The sequence below is a fragment of the Protopterus annectens genome, chromosome 11.part0, assembly GCF_019279795.1.
Source record: "Protopterus annectens isolate FY-2018-M chromosome 11.part0, PAN1.0, whole genome shotgun sequence".
Classification (NCBI taxonomy): domain Eukaryota; kingdom Metazoa; phylum Chordata; order Ceratodontiformes; family Protopteridae; genus Protopterus; species Protopterus annectens.
The window spans coordinates 645589537-645610167 of NC_056745.1; the positions used below are offsets into that span (position 1 = coordinate 645589537).

General features: G+C 37.7%; 1 protein-coding gene across 1 annotated transcript in view; it reads left to right on the forward strand.

Moving 5' to 3' along the window:
• Positions 1 to 20032, forward strand: part of LOC122814978 (fibulin-1-like) — a 209160-nt gene extending 189128 nt beyond the window's left edge. The window contains exon 7 of the mRNA XM_044087235.1: positions 19317 to 20032. Coding sequence (XP_043943170.1) covers positions 19317 to 19671 — 355 coding nt within the window. The 3' untranslated portion in view covers positions 19672 to 20032. The remainder of the gene's footprint in view (positions 1 to 19316) is intronic.
• The last annotated feature ends 599 nt before the right edge of the window (positions 20033 to 20631 follow it).

The following is a 20631-nucleotide window of genomic DNA, read 5'->3' on the forward strand; positions in this document are numbered from 1 at the left end:
ATATAGAGTCTGATTTTCTTCTTGACCTCATCCCACTGTATGACCCTTCCCTCCCTACTTATTTGCTCCCAATACCTCAATTCTTTTCCTATTTGTTCTATAATACATAACAGCTTACTCTTGCCTATTTTCTATATCCATACTTGCAATAAGCTGTATTAGTAAAATCTCCTTTCTTAGTTCCCACATTGGCTTAGTTCTCAAAATATTTTCTGTTGTTTTGTAAATATAATGCTCTCTATGCTTCTTGATCTCCTTAAGGGCCTACATCTAAAATACTACTCTCACCTTATTTAGTGAATTCCTCCTCCCATTTCAACATCATGTCTTTCCACTTTGATTTGTAGTCTTCTGCTTGTGTTATGTGTATGAGCCTTAACAACATAGCTCTAAAATCTTTTCAAACCTGGTAACCATAAACCTCCTTGTTCTGTGGAGAGAAAACAGCTTATTCCATTTAACTCTTGCCATCTTTCCTCCCAAATACATTCCTTCAGTTCCTTATTAATTATGGTCCATAGCTTTTCCTCTGGTTGATAAAAAATATGTCTAACCTGTATGCAATATTACGCAGACTAGAAACATTTTTTTCTGCCTGTTACTATCCATATCCACAGTAAAGAGGTTTAATTGTTTCACTGCTTATCTTTTGCTTATACTCATTTCACAAATCCTTCACTATCATAATATATTTTTGTTAATCTAAAAACCTAAGTAAGTCATCTAATTATGGCTGCATAAATGTGGGTATTGATGAAACAATCCATGTGTGGGAACATATTTTACTGCTATAACCTTTGTTTTATCTTCATTTATTTTATATCCAGAAAAAAAAACTTGAAACTGGCCCTAAATATTCCTCAACACTCAAGTATCCTTTTCTAGATTTATCAAGTTCATTATAATATCACTTGCAAATAAGGCTAAGCTTTCTTGAGTATCATACCAGTTATACCCTTTACAAGTCCCTTATTTTCTTTTCCAATTATTCTGAGTATAAGTAAAACAAACAGCATAGGTGAAAAAGGTCATCCCTTCCTCGTTCCTCCATAAAAACATAATTTGTCTGAGAAAATGTCTCATTTTGATTCTTGCCTCTAACCCTCCATATATCTCCCTAATAAACCTTATTAGTCAATCAAGAAACACAAATGCTGCCATTGCCCTAATCACAAAATCACATCTGTCTCTATTGAATGCATTCTCTGCATCAAGACCTACCAACAGTAGCTGGGTTTTCTTGCACTCTACTTCCATCTGAATAATCATTGTTCTTTTAATGTTGTTAAAGGTTTGCCTCCCCTCCAAAAACATGTTAACCCATATCTGTCATTTTTGGCAAAACCGTAGCCATTCACCTAGCTAGTATAGACATAAATGTTTTATAATCATGGTTCAGAATTGAAACTGGTCTATATGAAGTGGGATTTAAAGAGTCTTTGCCCTATTTGAGTAGTGCAGCCATCACAGCTTTCTTTCAAGATGCAGGTACTGTCCCTCCATTGAAGGGTTTTGCTAAGCATACTTAATGTTCATTTTTTTCTGAGAATCTCTTAGAAATGTCAGCACTCAAAAAGCACACAATATTTAGAACCATATATAAGGATATTTACTGTATAGAGATGGTTCCCCTTCAGAAGCCTGAATGATCATAAGCTCGAAATTCATAAGCCTGAAACCAAAAGCCTGAAAACTCAAAAGCCTGAAACTCAAAAGCCTGAAAACACACAGAATACAAATAATGCTAATATGCCAGTACAAAGACACTACTATCTACCCACTAACCTTAACCCAAACCCTAACCCTAAGGTCCTTCACTATCGCACACTCACCTAACCCGCGCCCTAACCCTAACTCACTTCAACCGCCCCTAACCCTAAAGTCTGTCACTATCGCACACACACCTAACCTGCACCCTAACCCTAACTCACTTAACCCACCCCTAACCCTAACGTAAAAACAATCTCACACTTACCTGAACCCAACCCATAACTTTCCACCACAGCGCTAAGAATAGCGAAGCCACATTAAAGTCAGTATGAGTATTTTGTGTGTTTTCAGGCTTTTGAGTTTTCAGGCTTTTGAATTTTCAGGCTTTTTGTCTTGGGCTTATGAATTTCTAGCTTATGATCATTCAGGCTTCTGAAGGGGAACCATAGAGATATACAGAAAATGCTTGTGAAATGAATAAACCACTAAAAATTGCTTTTTGGGTATAAATAGTAATAGTTGAAACTAACTAAAGTGTTATCTTCATCTATGTCTGGGGGTAGCATTTTCAGGACTGAGTATATTTTTAAAATGATAAGCAAATGATATTGGGCAGGGCAACCACAATAGCTTTAAGTACGAAAAGTAAATTTCTGGCTACATCCCAGCCTCCATTAAAAATATTGATAAACAAAATCTTTCAAATCTTTGACTTTTTCCCACACAATTTCTAAACATTCCCAAGAATGCCACCATGTTCTTGGAGAGATCTCTATTGATCGATTATACATCACCATTTAACTCATTCTCTCCCATCTTAGCTATTAATTCTTGAGCCCCATGTTGCTCTACCCTTTGCATATTTTTGTCTTCCATAAATTGTATTTATTTATATGTATTAATTTAATTACTTATTTATTTATTTATCTTTGTTGACTTGGAAAGTCCATCTGGGATATATGCCTTTTTTTTCAGTGAAGGCCTGGTGAGAAACTTCCAATATTCACATAAGCAATATACAGTATATTTTCATTTTCCACATTGTACAGTATATAATATTTTGTCTTAGTTACATACTGTATACATTTTTGCATACATAATTAGGTGTAAAAGATGATTAATACTAGCCTTGTATCATACAATTTGTGACTAAAGGAAGATGAGAAAATAAGGGATTACCTGTGAATTTGTATAAGGTTACAGCAGACAGAAATACAAAGAAAACAAGGGGAGACAAAGACTGACATTTGTGTTGAAATTAGTAAGTAGTGGTATGATGTAGAAAAAGGAGGATTAAGTAGGAGTAGGTAGAAATAGAATCGGTTCAATGTTTACATTAGCAGAAGAAAAGGAGCAGCTATCATTTTTGTCAGAGGAATTGCAGCTTGTATTTTCTTCAGGATCGGAAATTGTTCAGGTGTAGAAAAAGAGCAGATCCAAGTGTCTTGCAGGTGTTGTTTTATCAGACTTTTAAAGCATGTGTTGTTTTCTGTAAGCTTTAACTGGAGTGGAATGGAGTGCTGTTTCTGGACCTAGTTGATTGTTTGTAGTGGCTGTTTGTTCTGAGCACATTTTCCAGCCCATCTTAGATTAGAAAGGGCTCTTCTGCACTCTAGTGAGAGGATTGTGCTGACTGGTCCCCGGTTCATAAAGGTTGGCTGGTCTGGGGCTTGGAGTAAGCACCTCATTGGTTCTTTTGAGCTTTTTTTAAAGTTATTTTAGGTTTTAACCTTCTGGTATTTAACCCCCACCCTTGAGTGTGTTTCTTCTTGTTTGTTCATCATGTAGCACCGCAGATTGCCACGCAATTGTGCTCCATAGCCAGATAGTTTTGACAATTTTCTCTTAGATACAGCTGTTTCCCAATGGTGTAGTTCTTCATCTTTAGCACATGTCTGGGCAAAGAGGCAGTACTAGTGAAGCTGTGTAAGCACCCATTGTATTAACAGCCTCAAGAGTTTTTCTGAGGCCCTGCCCTACCTACTAGTGTAGCAATAAACCTAGCCTCTGAGGTACTAACACAGCTCACCCACTAGTTATTCCTACGTGTGACCCCTTTCCCACCATATTCCTGTTTCTGACCATATAAATTTACCTAGCACTATGAACAGGCAATTTGCCACAGTTTCTCCAGCCAGCTTACTTGACATGGGCATCCTGAGGTAGTATAGCAACTGCCTCATTTACGCAGACAACCCCCCTACTTCTAGTGTACACAAACTCAACATGTGAGAGATGCATCTATATTAAAAACCTTGAATCAATGCTCTCTCACATGCCAGGGAATACATCTGATACTGAGAAGGTTGTCAGCATGCACACCTCACCACCTACTCCACCCAAACCCACATCACACATAACTACATGCATGGAGGTCCACACAACAAATTTACCTAAACACCAGAGGCATCCCAAACACAAACAGAAGCACACTACACATAATACTTCCTCTGCGTAACACAATACATTCAATAGCTCATGCACCAGTGTCTCACCTGTCAAGCCCATAAGGCTAAACACTAAACCTAACATATTATTCACAGGAGACTCCATCCAGAGACACAAGGATGTCCCTCTCACCAGGCTGGATAAGAAGAAGGTCATGGTCCTCTGTCAGGTGCCAAGATCTGCCATATCACACATGCACTCAAGTTTCTCAACAAAATGTACTGTTATGACTCTGTTATAGTCCATGTTGGTGTGAACAACTTGAGGCGTACCTTTCTGGACTATATGAAGAGAGACATAACTCAGCACTCAGACTTTGTATCTCAGGTAGGTATGTCCTTAGCCTTACGCAGCAGTTTACCTTCACGTAGAATGATGCCTCAATATAAACAGAAAATGATTGACTTCAATAATTGGCTGAGTTTTTGGTGTCATTCTAAGGAGATCCAGTATCTGTCAGCCCAGGATGAGATAATCAACAGACCTTGATGCTTTGCCAGGGATGGTCTTCATCTGTCACTCAGGATTTCAACTACTGGCTAAGGCTCTTGCCACCCCCATAGTGCCTTTTTAGGCAGTGTTACAAGGTCAAAACTCCTGATGTAAAAATATCAACCAAAAACAACCTCAAGGTCATGTTAAATGCTAAGGGTCTTAACATGAAACTGCTCTCACTGGAAGCAGTCCTCACACTGGAGGACACAGACATTTGTGCAGTCATGGAGACCTGGTTCAAGGCTGTAGAAAGCATCCCATCCATACAGGGTTACATCTCCTTCCACATGTTCAGACCACAAACTGAAGGCAAGAGAACTAAAGGAGGCAGGGTATCAATATTCATCAAGGATAAATACACCTCCAGATTGCTCAAACATATGACACCCTAGAGATACTTCAGGTGCAATTAATTGTTGGTAGGACACCTATTCAAGTCATTGCCAGCTACAGAACCCCTCCATGAATCAGGACACCCACTCTGCCTATTTGGATCAACTTGAGTCTATCAAGATATATCCTAACACCATTGTTTTGGGCAAATTTAACTACCCTAGCATTGACTGGGTGAATTACTCATGCTCAAACTCACCTGCCCAAAGGTTCCTCAACTTTGCCAACTTTAATGCCCTGGACCAGCTAGTTGACACTCCCACCAGAGGTGCCAAAATCCTGGATCTGGTGCTTACAAATACGGGAGACCACTTTAGCTCCCCCACTGTGAGTTCATCCCTGGTGAGATATGACCACAAATCAGTCTCATTTGAGGTAACTATCACACCTGACCCTCCTAAAAAACTTCTCCAAAGCAAATTATAACTTCTTACAGGATGGTATAAATAGCTTAATTGCATCTCTCCCATCAGACAGAACCTGTAACTATACCGTGCTCTACACCAATGCCCTATACAAGCACTTGTATAACTGCATTGACTCAGCAGTACTTGTTAGGACCAAAACAAGCTCTTCAAGGAAAAGCAAACCTGCCTGGTGGACAACCACCATTAAAAGGTTTTACAATAAAAGGAAGAAACTGCTGTCCAAGAGTAAGATGGAGCAGGCTCTAAAATAAAGACACTCCCTCCTTTGCTTAAATAAGCAAATAAGACTTCTTGTGAAGTCCTCCAAAGCAAACTACAAATCCAAGCTAGCGTCTTCAACCAAGGGCAACCATAAGGCATCCTTTAGTTACATCCATAACCTAAAAGTTAAGGCTCAGATCTGTGCCAAACTGGTAGTTCATGGTAACACATACTCTGAGCCAGTGGACATAGCTAACCTGCTAGCCAACAGGTTCAGTAAAAACTTCACTCCTCATCCCCGCCACACATACTTCCTGATATCTCTACCACATGTCCCCTTCCTTGTATCTCTAAAAAGCAGGTCATAAATGCCCTCTCTAAGGCCAAAAACACAGCATCAATGGGACCTGATAACATTCCAGGCTGTGTCCTACATGGGCTCAAACAAGAATTAGCATCACCATTGGATACTCTTTTCAATCACAGTCTAAGCATTGGCTTCATCCCAGCTGAATGGAAAACAGCCACTATTATACTTCTGCACAAAGGTGATGCTTCTAGTGACCCCGGGAACTACAGAACTATTAACCTGACTAACCTTATCTGCAAAGCCACGGAGAGAATCATCATGGACCTTATCAACAAAGATATAGGTGATCTCCAAACACTAGATTCTACCCAGTTTGGATTTGTCAAGGGGAGAGCATGTTTGTTAAACCTGGTGGACTTCTTCAAGACAGTCACAAGGGCCCTGGATGAGGGGAAATCTGTGCATACAGCCTACCTAGACCTGACCAAGGCATATGACACTATCCCTCACTCAGGCATCATTGACAAACTCTCCCAGCTAGACATCAATCCTTATATCATAAGGTAGATTGTGAACTGGTGCTCTGATAGAACCCATACAGTCATAATAGGGGAATCCACCTCCAACAGCAGACCTGTAACCAGTGGTGTTCCACAGGGGTCGGTCCTGGGACCTCTACTGTTTGGAATCTATTTCTCTAAAGTACAAGCTAAAACTAAGGGACTGTGGCTGACAAAGTTTGCTGACAACTGCAAACTGGGTGTGGTCATAGAATCTCCAAACAATGTCAACATCCTTCAGGAAGGTCTTACGCAAACAAATGATTGGTGCCAAAGTCATGGCCTCATACTCAGTGCAAAGAAGTGTATTATCATTATCCCTTTTGGCAAGAGTGATGTTCCTGCAAATTACCACATAAATGACAATACCCTAAGTACGCACTCAGTGGTGAGAGATCTGGGCACTCAGGTTGACAACAACATTGCCTTTGATCACCATGTCTCCAGAGTGGTAAGAAGGGCATTCTATCTATATATCACCTCATAAGTAAGGGCATTGCCTCAAGAAAAAGTGAAGTTATCACCTCCCTGTACTCTTCACTCATTAGGCCAAAAATTGAGTACAATGCCCCTTTTGGCATGTACCTTTCAAAGCACCTGCAGCAATTGGAGAGACCACAAAGGCTCCTTAAAAAGAAAATGTGGATAGGCTGAAATCACTGTCACTTATTCTGTTTCATACAGCCTACTCAGAGGCGATCTCTGACTTGTATATAAGGTGATCTCTGACCCCACTTTATTGGAAATGCTGCACATCTGCAAGGCAAATGGTACACGGGTTACTCACTCTAAAGACCTAAACCTGGTATGTGACATCAGTAGAACCTGCTGGAGGGACAGATTTCTCTCCCAGAGGCTACCACACCTTTGGAATAGACTCCCACTTCACATCAAACAGAACACCTCATTGGCCCTTTTCAAACACAATCTGGACAATTGGATGGGTAACCATAAATTCACCCCAGGAGTTCCACCTGTATCCCTCTTGGACAGGGGCAACAGGTGCTGATCATGGTAACAAGGGTAAAATTTGGCTAGGCTTGTAAGGGCCTTCAAGCCATTAGCCTAGTAACTTCCTATGATCCTATGATCCACAGTTTTGAGACACAAAAATAATAGAGTGAGTTTCTGACAGAGTTTTTGAGTTAGTTACAGCTAAGAGGGATTCGTTATTGGAACGTAGCGTTCTGTTCTTGTATTGTAGTAATATGCTTTTTAGACAGGGGCAACTATTTGGTTTGTAGATGAGTCTGTGTGCAGGGGGCAATGGTAAGTTGAGAGTAGGTTAGCTGATTTAGGAGTTCTAGCCAGTTTAGGTCCTTTAGGGCTGTGCAGTGGTGGATTTTATGAGAGGAATATTTAACAAGTCTTGATATATTATTATAGTATGCAACACGTTTGGAGATTAGGAAGGTAGGAGATACAATAGAGATGAGGGTAGCCAAGCTGCTGCTATGGATTTTCTTGTGGATACTGTAAGATTTTAATTTGCTCTATATAGGGAGCCTAGTTTTTGTGTGTGTATGTTTGATAATGTGGGGAATATGTTGATTGTATTTGGATTACTCATCGAGAAGTACACCAAGTAATTTGGCTTCTATCACAATTTCAAATTTTGTATTTCAGATGAGACAGTATGGAAATTATGTTTTTGAGTACTAAACTTTTTTGGTAAAAAGAGCATTAATCATTTTTGCATTTAGGAGTAGGTCTGCAGTGCATAGCCAAGATTCAACAGATGAAAAAGATTCTTTTGTGATTTTCTGGAGGGTTTCTAGTGTTTGGGGCAGAGCAGATGATGGTTGTATCATCTGCATACTGAACTATAGTTACATTCTTTGTGGCAGTATGGAGTTTTCTTTCTTTTTTTTTTTTTTTACAAATATATCCAATAGAAGTGGGCCCAGTATTGATCCTTGTGCGACTCTAACTGTGACAGGAAGAAAAGACAAGAATCATTTTTAACATTGTACTGATTATTGTCTATTTGTGAAATAGCTACAAAATCAGGTAAGAGATGATTTATTTAGACCTAGGGAGGAGAGTTCACTGAGGTGTTTTTAATGGGAAGATGTCAAAGGTCGACAGATCCAGGAAGAGTGAATTGTGCTTGACAGCATTGGTAAAGTTATAAGAGCAGCAATTGTGCTATGACTAGGTTGGAAACTATGTTGGGTCATGGAGAGAAAATTATTTGGGGTAAGATAGCACCTGGGGCTGGATTCATTTTTCTAATATTTTTGATAGTTGTGGCAGTATAGCTATGGGTCTATAGTTGGATAGGTCAGTTGAATTTTCACCTTTGGGGAGTGGAATTATAAAAGATTCCTTCCAGATGTCTGTGACATGGTTTTCTGTTATGTATTGGCTAATTAGTATAGAAATAGGGAAGGCTAGAGTTTCAGAAATTTATAGTACTCCATTGGAAGGTTGTCTGCTGCTAAGGTTGTTAGTTTGAGTTTTTGTAGGTATTTTGTATGGTGATAGTTGGGACTGGTTTGAAAGAGAAGGATACAGTATTGCTATTAGAATAGGTTGGGGATGTGAGGGTGATGGGAGAGCTTTGTTTAGTAAGAGAGCATTGAGTTTACAAAGTAAGAGTTGAACTGGGTGACTATATTGTCTGGGTTGTTACTGGTTGTTGGTGCCAGAGTGATTGTTTGGCCAAGGTGTAGTCGTTTGTTTATGGAGGACCAAAAGGTTGGTGATGATGGATTTTTTTGTTGTTTACTAACTTTTTTGTAAGACTTCTTAAGTATCTAAAGTTGGATTGGGTTTCATTTTTGTCCATATTTTCCATGCCTTATCTCTTTGAAGAAGAATTTGTCTGGTATCTTTTGTTAACCAGGCTGCAGAGTTTGACTTAACTCCCTTAGTTTTCAGTGGTGCAAGGCTATTGAGAATGTTTAGGAAAGTATTATTGAATCGGGTTATATATTCCAGTTGAGGAGCTTGATTGTGGAGATGAAATCACTTGAATTAAATTATTTTATATTTCACACTTGTTTGTAGACTACCTGTTTGGATATGTTGGGATGGTTTCTGACAGTACAAGTTGGTAAATGGTTCCTGATACTGTCGGTAAGACAGCCACAGGAATTTGTGTTATTTGGTTTGTTTGTAAAACTCCAGTCTTATATGAAATCCTTGTTTGTGTGTTTATGTATCGTAGTTGCAGCTTTTATTATTTGTGAGATGCCAACTAGATTTATTATTTGTGAGAAACCAAATAGATTCATTGATGGGGTGTTTGTGTCTTTAGGTTCCCAGTTTATGTTAAAGTCACCCATTATAATGGCTTCCTGGGGTATATTGTTAAATAACCAGTGCAGAAGTTGTTCTGCTATGTTATTATTTTATCCTGGTGGGTTGTAAACCCCAGTGATGCCGATGACTTTTCTGATGTTGAGTTTGAGATGTGCTATGAGGTAGTCTGCATTGTTAAATATTGGTAAAGGGTGTAGGTAAAGGCTATTTTCGATGGAGTTTTTATATATAATTGCTGCTACTTCATCTTGTTTGCTTGCTCTGTTAAGTCTAAAAATGTTATAACCTGGAGGTGGTATTCATTGTCTTTTATGTGGGGTTTTAGTCAGGTTTTTGTGACTACAGCTATATCAGGATTGTAAAATGCTAGGCATACTTGGAATTCTTGGAGTTTTCTGCAAATGCTTCTGAGATAAGTAGTTTTATGTCACATTTGTTTGCAACTAGAGTTGTTGAGCTTAGGGAGAATACTGACACAGTTTGTGACATAGTAGTAGGGCCTCGGTTTGGATGGATGTCTCTGCTGAGTTTCAGATGCGTGAGTAATAGAGATAGAAATACCGTTTAAATTTGGATTTGTTTATAAGGAAGTGGTGTATTGTTTTCTGGTTAGTTTCTACCTATTTGTAGGTAAGTAGGTGGGAGGGATATGGCGGGTGTATTTTGTGATGAAATGAAAAAGGAGGGTGCTATTGTGAGTGGTGTACTGGGGTGTTGGTTGTTGGGTGGTTTGCATCTTTGAAGAGATGCAAGTTCAATGGTCATCTGTGTAATGTGGTGAAATTAGGTGTAGGTATATCATTATTGTGTGCTGTGTTGTGTGTACAGTTTGTTGGAGGTTTTTGTGAGATACCAGTGAGATGTGAGTGATTGATGGGTGAAAATATCTAGAAGCTGTATTTTTGTTTTGTATAGAGAAAGATCTAGACGATCATCAAAATCTAATGTTAAATATTTTTTCTTTGTGTTTTTATCAGACTGGTTACATGGTTTCTGCTTGTTATTTTTCTACATAGTTGCTTAGTTTTAGGGAAAAGTGAATTGCAGTATATGTCTCAAGGGTGATATGGGAGAATAGCTGTAGGGGACAGCTGATTAAATGAAGACAGAGCAAACTATTACAAGATATTGCAGAAACACTGCATTTAATGTAGTGCTTAACAGTAAGATAAGACCAGCTGGATAGGGGAGAAAGCTGGCTCTACTGGCATACCTAATAGAAGTTGGACATAAGCCAGTAGTTTCTTGCTCTGTTAATGTCTACTCTTTGTTTAAAGTTTTCCAAGAGGTGGAATAATCAGGATGGACAAATATTGCTTGTGAGGTAACTGGGAAAGATATTTAGACTCCTAACAGTAATGGGAATTGTTTAGTCCTCCTGTAGTGAGCATCTGAATTCCGGGGGGGGCTCTTAATATGCGCTCTATCAGTTTGGATAGTGAGGAATATGGTTTTAAGCAGGTAATCCTATTGTGATGGATGGTATAGGGTGGATGAATGTGTGGAAATGGTTCTATGTAGCTGTGTCTTTAAGCACATTTGTGATGTCATTAAAAAGTGGGAGGAGAGCAGTAGGATTAAATGTGTGGCTCTGGGAGTTGGCTGGGGATTTCATAGTGGGAGGTAACAAAGCAAGCCACACCTCCCACTAATGTGGGAGACAATCAGTCTGGGCCTTCCCAAACCCAGTGGTTCTGAACACCCAACCCAACAAAGGTAAACAAATGACCTGTGGCAGAGTTTTGCTGCAGCTGTTAAAAGACAGAAAACAGAAGAAAAGATAAAATCCCTGAAACACATCTGTAGCAAAATGCTCTCCCCTTTTATATGAAACATGAGCCCTGTTTCAGTAACTTAGAAGAATAACCGATAGCTTCAAGAGCTGTTTAACAAAATACACATTCAGTTAAAACTGAACAGTACTTCAAGCAGTGTGTTCTAGTCCTGAGGCATAAACAATGTCAAAACCTGACTCCCATTTTACATTTTAGCATACAAGTGTTGTAAAACAGTCAACAAAAGAACGACACTCAACATTAAGGGAATTAGCACATTATAACAGACAGCAACGATGCAGTATACAATGGAGAATAGAAGATACTTTGTCACAGAGGGATGATCTAAGCATTCATTGACTATGCATTTTTCTGTAGAAATTGTGACTACAGTAATACAGATATTTAGAGCAGTTTCAGCATATAATTAAATAATATATTTATCTTAATAGTAGCAAGTTGAGAGAAGAGCCACATCCAAGCTATACATTCAGAGGGAAAGGACTAAGGCAGTTAAAGCTAGTAGAGTGAGAGGCGAGTATTGCATTGGTCGGAATTTACATTAGTTTAATCAGGTATAGGGGAAGGAGGGCAAACTAAAATAGAGCCAAACTGTGCTTGAATATAAAAGGGGGTCTTCAGGTTATCAGTTGTACCTCCCACTAATGTGGGAGACAATCAGTCTGGGTCTTCTCAAATCCAGTGGTTCTGCACACCCAACCCAACAAAGGCAAACAAATGGCCTGGGTTTTACTGTGGCTGTTAAAAGCGAAAGTCCACCACTGCAAACTAGTAATAAAGCAAACCCTGCAGAATGGGGTGTAATATAACTGCACTGTGTACCACTGGATGCTTGAGGATGCTTAAACATGACTGCAGCCAACTCAGAGGGAGATTGCATCACTAAAAACACAGGTGAGCAATGAATGCCCTCTGTACTGCAGTCTTAGCTGCAGCAGTGTTCTTGAATACTCAAGCTCTGTGAGAAAGGAAACAAAATTAGCTGTTGCAATTAGCTTAAGCATTTAGAGTAGTAAAGTGGTAGATGGGGTAAATTGCAGATACCTCTTAATGCTGGTGTGTAACTTTTCCCTTCATTGATTGGGCCATGTCAGACTGTACAACAGCTTCTCCCCTGCACCTGAATTCCTCCTGTTCTATAGTATTACGTTTTGCACCCTAATAGTAACAATTAGAGTGACAAGCCACATCCAGGCTATGCATCCGGAGGGAAAGGACTAAGGCAGTTAAGCTAGTAGAGTACGGTTTCCATCTGTGCCTTTTCTTGGTTCTCTCATTCCCCTGCTCTATGCAGATTTTCATAGAAACCTTTACAAACTCATGCACATTATCCAAATACTACCTTACTTTCCCTTTAGCACTCAACAATTGCTCCTTTTTGTTATGAAGATTTTCCTTCATCTACAGTATTTTAACCTATTTTTTAAATTCCATTTTCATTTTTCCCACTCCTCAGCTAATTCTTATGAAGTAATTTGAATATTCTCTGGTAACACTTGAATCATTTCCACCACCCATTCCTTAAAATCCTCTTTTTTTAGTCAGTAAGTAGGTAAACCCTAGTGTCTCATTTTTACTTGCTTACCCTATATCTTTATTTTAGTTTTTATTGACACATGATCTGAAATAGCTATTAAAAGTGTTTCATAACATATTGATGCTCCTGTGAAATACGTCTGTCCAGTCTAAAACAATTACTGTACCTTGGGGAATAATGTCTAAATTCTCCCTGGGTTCCTGCTAGTAATGTCACATTTTCCATTCCAGATATTCTCATGTATTCCTTTAGGAATCTATCCTCTCCAGTTATATTTTCCCTTCTAGAATCCCCTTTTATACCTTCATTATTATATATTAGATTCCAGTCCCCAGACATGAATAATAATCTCTGCTGATAGCTAGTCTCCTCTCCCATAATTCTCTTAAATTCCTTAATAGTAGTTTTAAGCAAATTTATGTAGAATTTAAATACATGCCAGTGTAATTATCCTTCCCTGCCAATAACCCCCTTATTACCACAAATTTATCATTTTTGTCTTTCTTCTCCTCCTCTATCAGTACCAGAGCCCCTCTAACAATCAATATTAGTATCCCCTTTTCCTTTGTCTCTAATCCTCAAACACACATGCATATACATTATGTCTGTGTCCTACTGTAACAGTGCTATTTGTAACTTGCACTCCTTAATACAAATCAATACTCTCTGCTTCTTGTATGTACATATAATGCCATTCACATTCCATGATATTATTGATAAAGCAGTTATTCTACTAAGGTGGTGATTCTACTTGACAGCTCTTAAATATATTTCAGCATGCAATGCACATGCACATATTAATATTGGCAAGCTGATCTTATTGGAGCTTTTCATCTCTGTTTGGACCCATTTGATATTTCCTGAGCTTTTTGTTTCAATAAAACATTCAAAAAAGTAACCATGCACATTTTCATTTTTAACCCCAATCCCTTTTAAATCAAAACAAACACAAACAACTATATACATTTTCCAAACTGTAAAATTACCCCACCACAAATGGACAAATGTCCCAAATATACAGCTGCACCCACAGTTTTCCCTCATTCAAAACTTAGGATTAAATATGCTGAAAATGCATGCTAGAACCTGTGTTCTATCCTGCACCCACACCACCCTTTCTTGTCTCATGGTGTCTTCCCTTCCAGGAGTTAAAACAGCTTGCATACTCTTAAGTAAATTAATTTTAGTCTTAAGAAAAAGTGCCCTGGTTAGAGTTATGTAAACAGATTTTGCATTATGATTTATGCTGAAATGATTGCTTCCATTAGGAATGCCTCTAACTGTATTCCCTTCAATGTAACAGAGCATTTATTTTCAATAAGCTACTTCTTGTTTCCAAGTACTAATTTTAGTATTTCCCCATAACAATGCCTCACAGTTCATGGTTTAGTAATTTCTTGGTTACTTGGCTGTACTTGCAGACAGTGTTTCTGCCATTGCATAGCTCTGCTGGTAGATAACAAAAAGATCAGATAATGTTTTCACAATGACATGGCATAGCTCATCTTATGCCTGCTTTCTGATAAAATCTCTTAGAAGATACAAGCACCCATACAGGCTTTCAAGGAATAGAGTTCTGTTTTAACGTCTCAACAGGTCTGTGGAAATTGTTTCATTATTTAACTGGCAGTATTTTTGAATTTGCTTACTTATTTAGCTGGAAGTATTCTTGAGCTTTCTTTTTGGAAACACCAGTGGATCTACCACAACTCATACTTTCTAATGTGGCCTCTCTGGTTCATCTCAAATACTGGGAAACTATCATTTTACATAATTTTAGTGTATACTTGCACCTTAAGGGAATTGCCATAATTTAATAAACACGTATGATCAGTATACTTCAACGTCTTCCCCTAAACAGCCCAGAATCACAACATCATGCTACTTACATTTAGCCTTTGTCTTGACCCCAGATCCATTGCAGGCCAAAGGAAAAAAAGTTCACTCCTGGTACAAACAACAGTCACTGATAAGACTACCCTACCTCGCATTTAAAATACATCTGCATTCTGTACAGAATTACTTGACAATGAAACATACAGTTGACTCCAAGAAATATATACATATTAATAAGAGAGAGAGAGAGAAAGGACTTGTTTACTTACAGCTACATCTGCATTTCCTTCATCTATCTAAACATTAATGATAAAGTGGGAATTATACTTTGAAACTTAACATATTCTACAACCTTCCAATCTTTTTCCCTTCTTCTTGCAGAAACATAGTTCTCATGTCTAAACTATATTGTATGGAAATTTCACTTCACACTTCATCCATTTATTTCCTACTTTCATTTTCTTACTGTACCTTTTCTTTATCATCTCAACTACCCAACATCAGTATATCAGTTGAAGTCCAAGGTAATCCTGCTTTTTCTAGTCTGCTCCTGTGCTTTTTTTCTGTTGTTCAATCATGTTTTTCCTTGGAAAACTGGAAAAGGTTTTACTTGCAAGTTCTGCCCATGGGCTATGCCATTCTCTGAGGAATGAGAAGCAGAATCCCCTTCAACTTGCTGGCTCACTTTTTGCTGGGTAAACTCTTTTATTTCATCTTTTGCCTGCTCAGCATCCAAGAATGTCTTTGTTCCTTCAGAAGAAAATTACTCTGAAGACAGCTGGATATAGCAACTTGAATATAACACGTGCTTCTCAACATTTTCTGGTTGCAGAGATAATCTCACTCCTCTGCTGCCTGATGTAAACTGAATAATCATTTTCCTCTAACACTCTGGTGTCCTCAATTGATAATACTTTACCATTCAGCCACAGATTTGTCAGGATAGTCCATCTGTTGATACAACTGTATCTCTATTACTATATATCTTGGTTTCTTTCTCATGGCTAGGTTCGCAGCATACACACAATGTGCCATTTCAATATTCTGCTGTGGAATACCAGTATAGTTGCAAATTGATGCTTTCATAAAATTAATGCGGTCTTTTTCTCCCAATTTCAAAGGCAGACAATCTCATATTGTCCCTGTGTGCTCACTATCCTGGATATTTTTTGAAACAATTGTTATTAAGAAGTCCCATATTCAGCTGGTCTTTCCTTCATTTCTGCATTTTTATCATCTCATAGCTACTTAAATATCTTCCATTCCTTCCAGCCTTTAGTCATTGACTATATGAATTTCTCCAGTGTCAAAGAATGCATTTGGTTTATTTTTCCTCTAATTCCTGTATTAAGGATAAAATGTGAACTTATTTTTTTCTGAACAGCTACAAGGCTCTTCCCAACCATATTTTTCTTCTCCTTTTGTAGTTGATTTTCTCTTGCTTTCTCCATATTTCTTCTTTCTGACATCCAGGTCGTATAGTGGCTAATCAGCAAATTAATTTTTCCAACTAAATGTCTTTTTCTGGCTGTTTTGCAAATTTTCTGTTTTCACAATGGGAGAGTTTTAATCAACCTATTGACTGATATGCAGCCATCTTGGAAGTCTTTGGCCTTATACCTCTTGTCTGACTCATTAGTATATAGTCAGAGTGCTGCGACCTTTCTGTTTGTTAAACTCAGAATTATTGAAAGGAGGACCATTGCCATTTATTATTGTCTCTGGTGCTATCATACATAAGACTGTGACACTCCTGAAAGTTTGATTTCATTACCACTTATCAGACAGATCAAATGCCACTTAATGATCTTTTAATTATGTCATCTATTCTGTAATGACTTAGTATAATACATTATTTGTAGAAAGAATCAGTTGCATAATGTCTGTAATGCAGAAAGATTCAGCAATACATGCGATAATTTTTTAAATCCATTACCATCTTTATAGTATTTGAAATATGACCACACATAGCTTTTTAAAATGTTTTTCAGTACTGCAATATAACACACCAGAATCCAGCTACACACCTAATATCCAAATACCCTTTTCATAATGCAAGCACTGCACGTAGTACAGGATTTGTGTGTGTGTGTGTGTGTGTGTGTGTGTGTGTGTGTGTGTGTGTGTGTGTGTGTGTGTGTTTGTGTGTGTGTGTGTGTGTGTGTGTTTGTACTGGCATTTCACCTGTATCATAGTATCATAGCCAGTTCTGATGACTTCAGCTTATTCCAAAATCCCCATATCAGTAGTGTCAGATTTAATGGTGTTATTATCACAATTACGAGTAATTGTGTTGGCTTTCTTAATTTAAGCATTTGTCTCAATAGCTGCTTTAATCTTCCAGACTGCTAAATACTTAGATGTGTACACATCTTCAGGTCTTATAGCCACCTTCAATATCAGTTAGTTGGAAAAGTTTTCTGCATTTGTTCCTGAGCTATAAGAAGTACATATTAAGGGCTTTACCCAAACAAAATCTCACAACCTTAACTGATCAAGTGCATGTGGCTATAAAGCACTAGGAAGTGTAGTATGGATTTTTAGTCACTTTTTTTCCTAGGGACTTAAGGAGTAATGCAATACAATGAATAAATGCACCCCCTCATTATTGTGTCTATTAAAAAGGTAAGCCTAGCACATGTTTATTCATAACATTCCTAATTTGTTACTCCTACTGGGTATCAGATTTATAGTTAGACAGCATAGACAGCATGTTCTTGCATCCCTGAGTAGAACTATCCCGGGATGATGTCATCATTTAGCTGAGTGACACTGAGAAGTTTCAGCCTGCATCTTAATCCTGCACATTTCTGTAATGAATAGTAAAGTTATAGTTACTTCATAGCTATGCTTATTAAGTTAGAAATTTATAAAGCTGATGACAGAGACTACCAGATTAATGAATTTAGTTCACCCTCCATGTGTGCTCAAGTCATAACTAATGTATAAATTTGTACAAGAGGGAAATAGGACCAGTGAACAGCATTGAGTGTCTCACTGATTACAACTGGTTCTGTCACTGCTTGAATCACACCTGCATAAGTACAAAAGGGGAAATGTATGTGTATCGGAGATGCATTTGTACAAGGGACCTACCAGAAGTAGGTGTGATCAAGGAAAAAGGAACTGTCTGCTTTCTGTTTTAAAGCATTTCTTTAATTTTATTTAACTTTTTCACTTGAAGTTATAGATTGGTACCCGCAAAATAAAAAAAAGGGATACACTTGTTGGTAGGATGCAGCAGTGTTAGAAGTGGTTGTATTACTATTTGTCCACTATATCATCTGCATACAACTGAGCTTTTAGAAAATAGCATTGACCCTAAATGCAACATATGCCACAGAAGAAATTCCTTCCTCTAATGTGACAACAAACAGTAATTTATTCCAGAAGGAATTCCACTTCCTAGCAATTTCATTTTATGATTCATTTTTATGAAATTCATTATGATTTGCTACTGAAAATGGTTTATCCTAGATTAAACCCTGCAGACAGAATAGCCAAAATAATTCCATGCCCTGTAATGTGACAATAGTATTTTTTTGTACAGGAGTGATTTGTGTTCTTGAGATGATATTAGGTAATGTGTCTGTTTAAGGAGCTTTTTACATGGCTCATTTTGCCTTTTACTGGATACTGTTCAGATCATGTCAAACATCTGAATTGTGCATGCTGAGTAGTATTGCTGAGGTAACCGAGAAACTTAATGTTGAGGTACAGAGAGACAGACTTCACCTAAATTATTTTTTTTCCTTTTCTTTTGCTTTTCTTTCTGTTATTCTTTTTTTTAATGTAAACACCTAATTATTTATGAGAAATGAAGCTTAAGAGTATTGCAGACAGCAATCTAGTTGCTGAGGACATGGGACAAAATCAAATCAAATATCATGGGAAAATACTATAACATTGTCTAGATAGTGGGCATTGCACTTTTAAGATATATAGAACCCATTCTAACAAAACTGCACAATTGATTTGCTGACATTAAGATCAAATTTCAAATTCAGAACTTTGGAGAAGGAAAATGATGATGGGGTAGTGTACAGGTGCAAAAAATACCAGATGTATCTGCATGAAAAAGTTTGCCGTGTACAATGCAGTATATATTGCAAGTGTACACAGAATAATGACATTCTCCATGCAAAAATATGTACAGAAAATATGTAACTGTTATGGTTTTTGCTGCTTATTTGTAATACTATCCTCTTGCTCTATAGCTCATTCTTAGAAAGTGTCCATCTGAGTGGGCCTCTTTTATTTCTTTCTGCTTTGCTGGCATGCTTGCTTAATGTGCAGTAACACTCCTCTTGTCATGTTTTCTCACTTTTCTTGCAGTCGCTGTGACCGCTTGCCTTGTAATGAGAATACGGAATGCCAGAGCCTGCCTTTGAGAATAACCTACTACTACCTCACTTTTCCTACCAACATTCAAGTGCCCTCCAACATCTTCCGTATGGGCCCCTCTAATTCCATCCCTGGGGATACCATTGCACTGTCCATAACCAGCGGCAACGAAGAGGGTTATTTCAGTGCTCAAACACTGAACAACTATACTGGTGTTGTGACCGCACAGCAGCAATTTTCAGAGCCCAAAGACTTTATCCTTACCATAGAGATGAAACTTATCCGTTATGGAATTGTCACCACTTTTGAGTCTGAACTATATGTTTTTGTTACTCCTGAACTTTGATCACCATAATTCTAATGCATTAAGTTTTGACTTTTTTATATATATATTACTTCATACAGTGTTGTTTTACTTGCATAGAGACCTTGCCATCAGTTCATTTTTTTTTTTAATTTAATTTTACTTTTTTTATAACAATATCTGTTCAAGGCTGTACAGTTCACTGTCTTTACTTTTGAATAATTACAAGCATAATGCAAATATATTCTCTGTACAGGTAGGATGTTACAGTCAAATGTGTGTTTATCATCTGAAAACCAATACTCACAGCAAATTAGTTCTATGTATCACGTCATGCTTCTATTTGACAGTGGATATTAGCTTAAGCAGGAATGAAATAAAATAAAAGTTTTTACAAAAATTCTCTATTGCTTGAATGTACGTCTATATATGCTAGCATACTAGGTTATACTCTTGGTTAATTGCATGCAAAATACATAAAATGGCAGGTTAAGATGAATATTTATAAAATGTGACATAATTATTTGAAAATGTGTTGATATGAACAATTTATAAACCTGAATGAGGTACATCTAATGGTTTCTAGTGAATTTCTGCTTTTACCCACTTTTATAATGATAAGAGGTAAGTAACAAAAACGCTTACCTTTTATCTGGTTCACTGAACTAGCTGTGCTTTACATTTCTGTTTCATTTTTATTGGATTATTTATTATTATTATTATTACTTTATTGGAGTCTTTATTATTATTAGGAGTAACAGCAGTAGCAATAGTTATATGTTTGTTATTTGTATGCCATTCCACTATGGTTTTAAAACCCTTAGAGGTATCTCCCTGGTGAATGATACCTGAAAGATAGATGTAAAATTATCACTTTCATTCTCGGTGAAACATCAAGTTCTGTCTCCCTGTGAGAGGTGGGCAGTGTCAGAAAATAGGAAGTTAAACATCCCAAGATCATTGTTCATATCACGACTACCCTAAATACATTAAGGTCTTTAT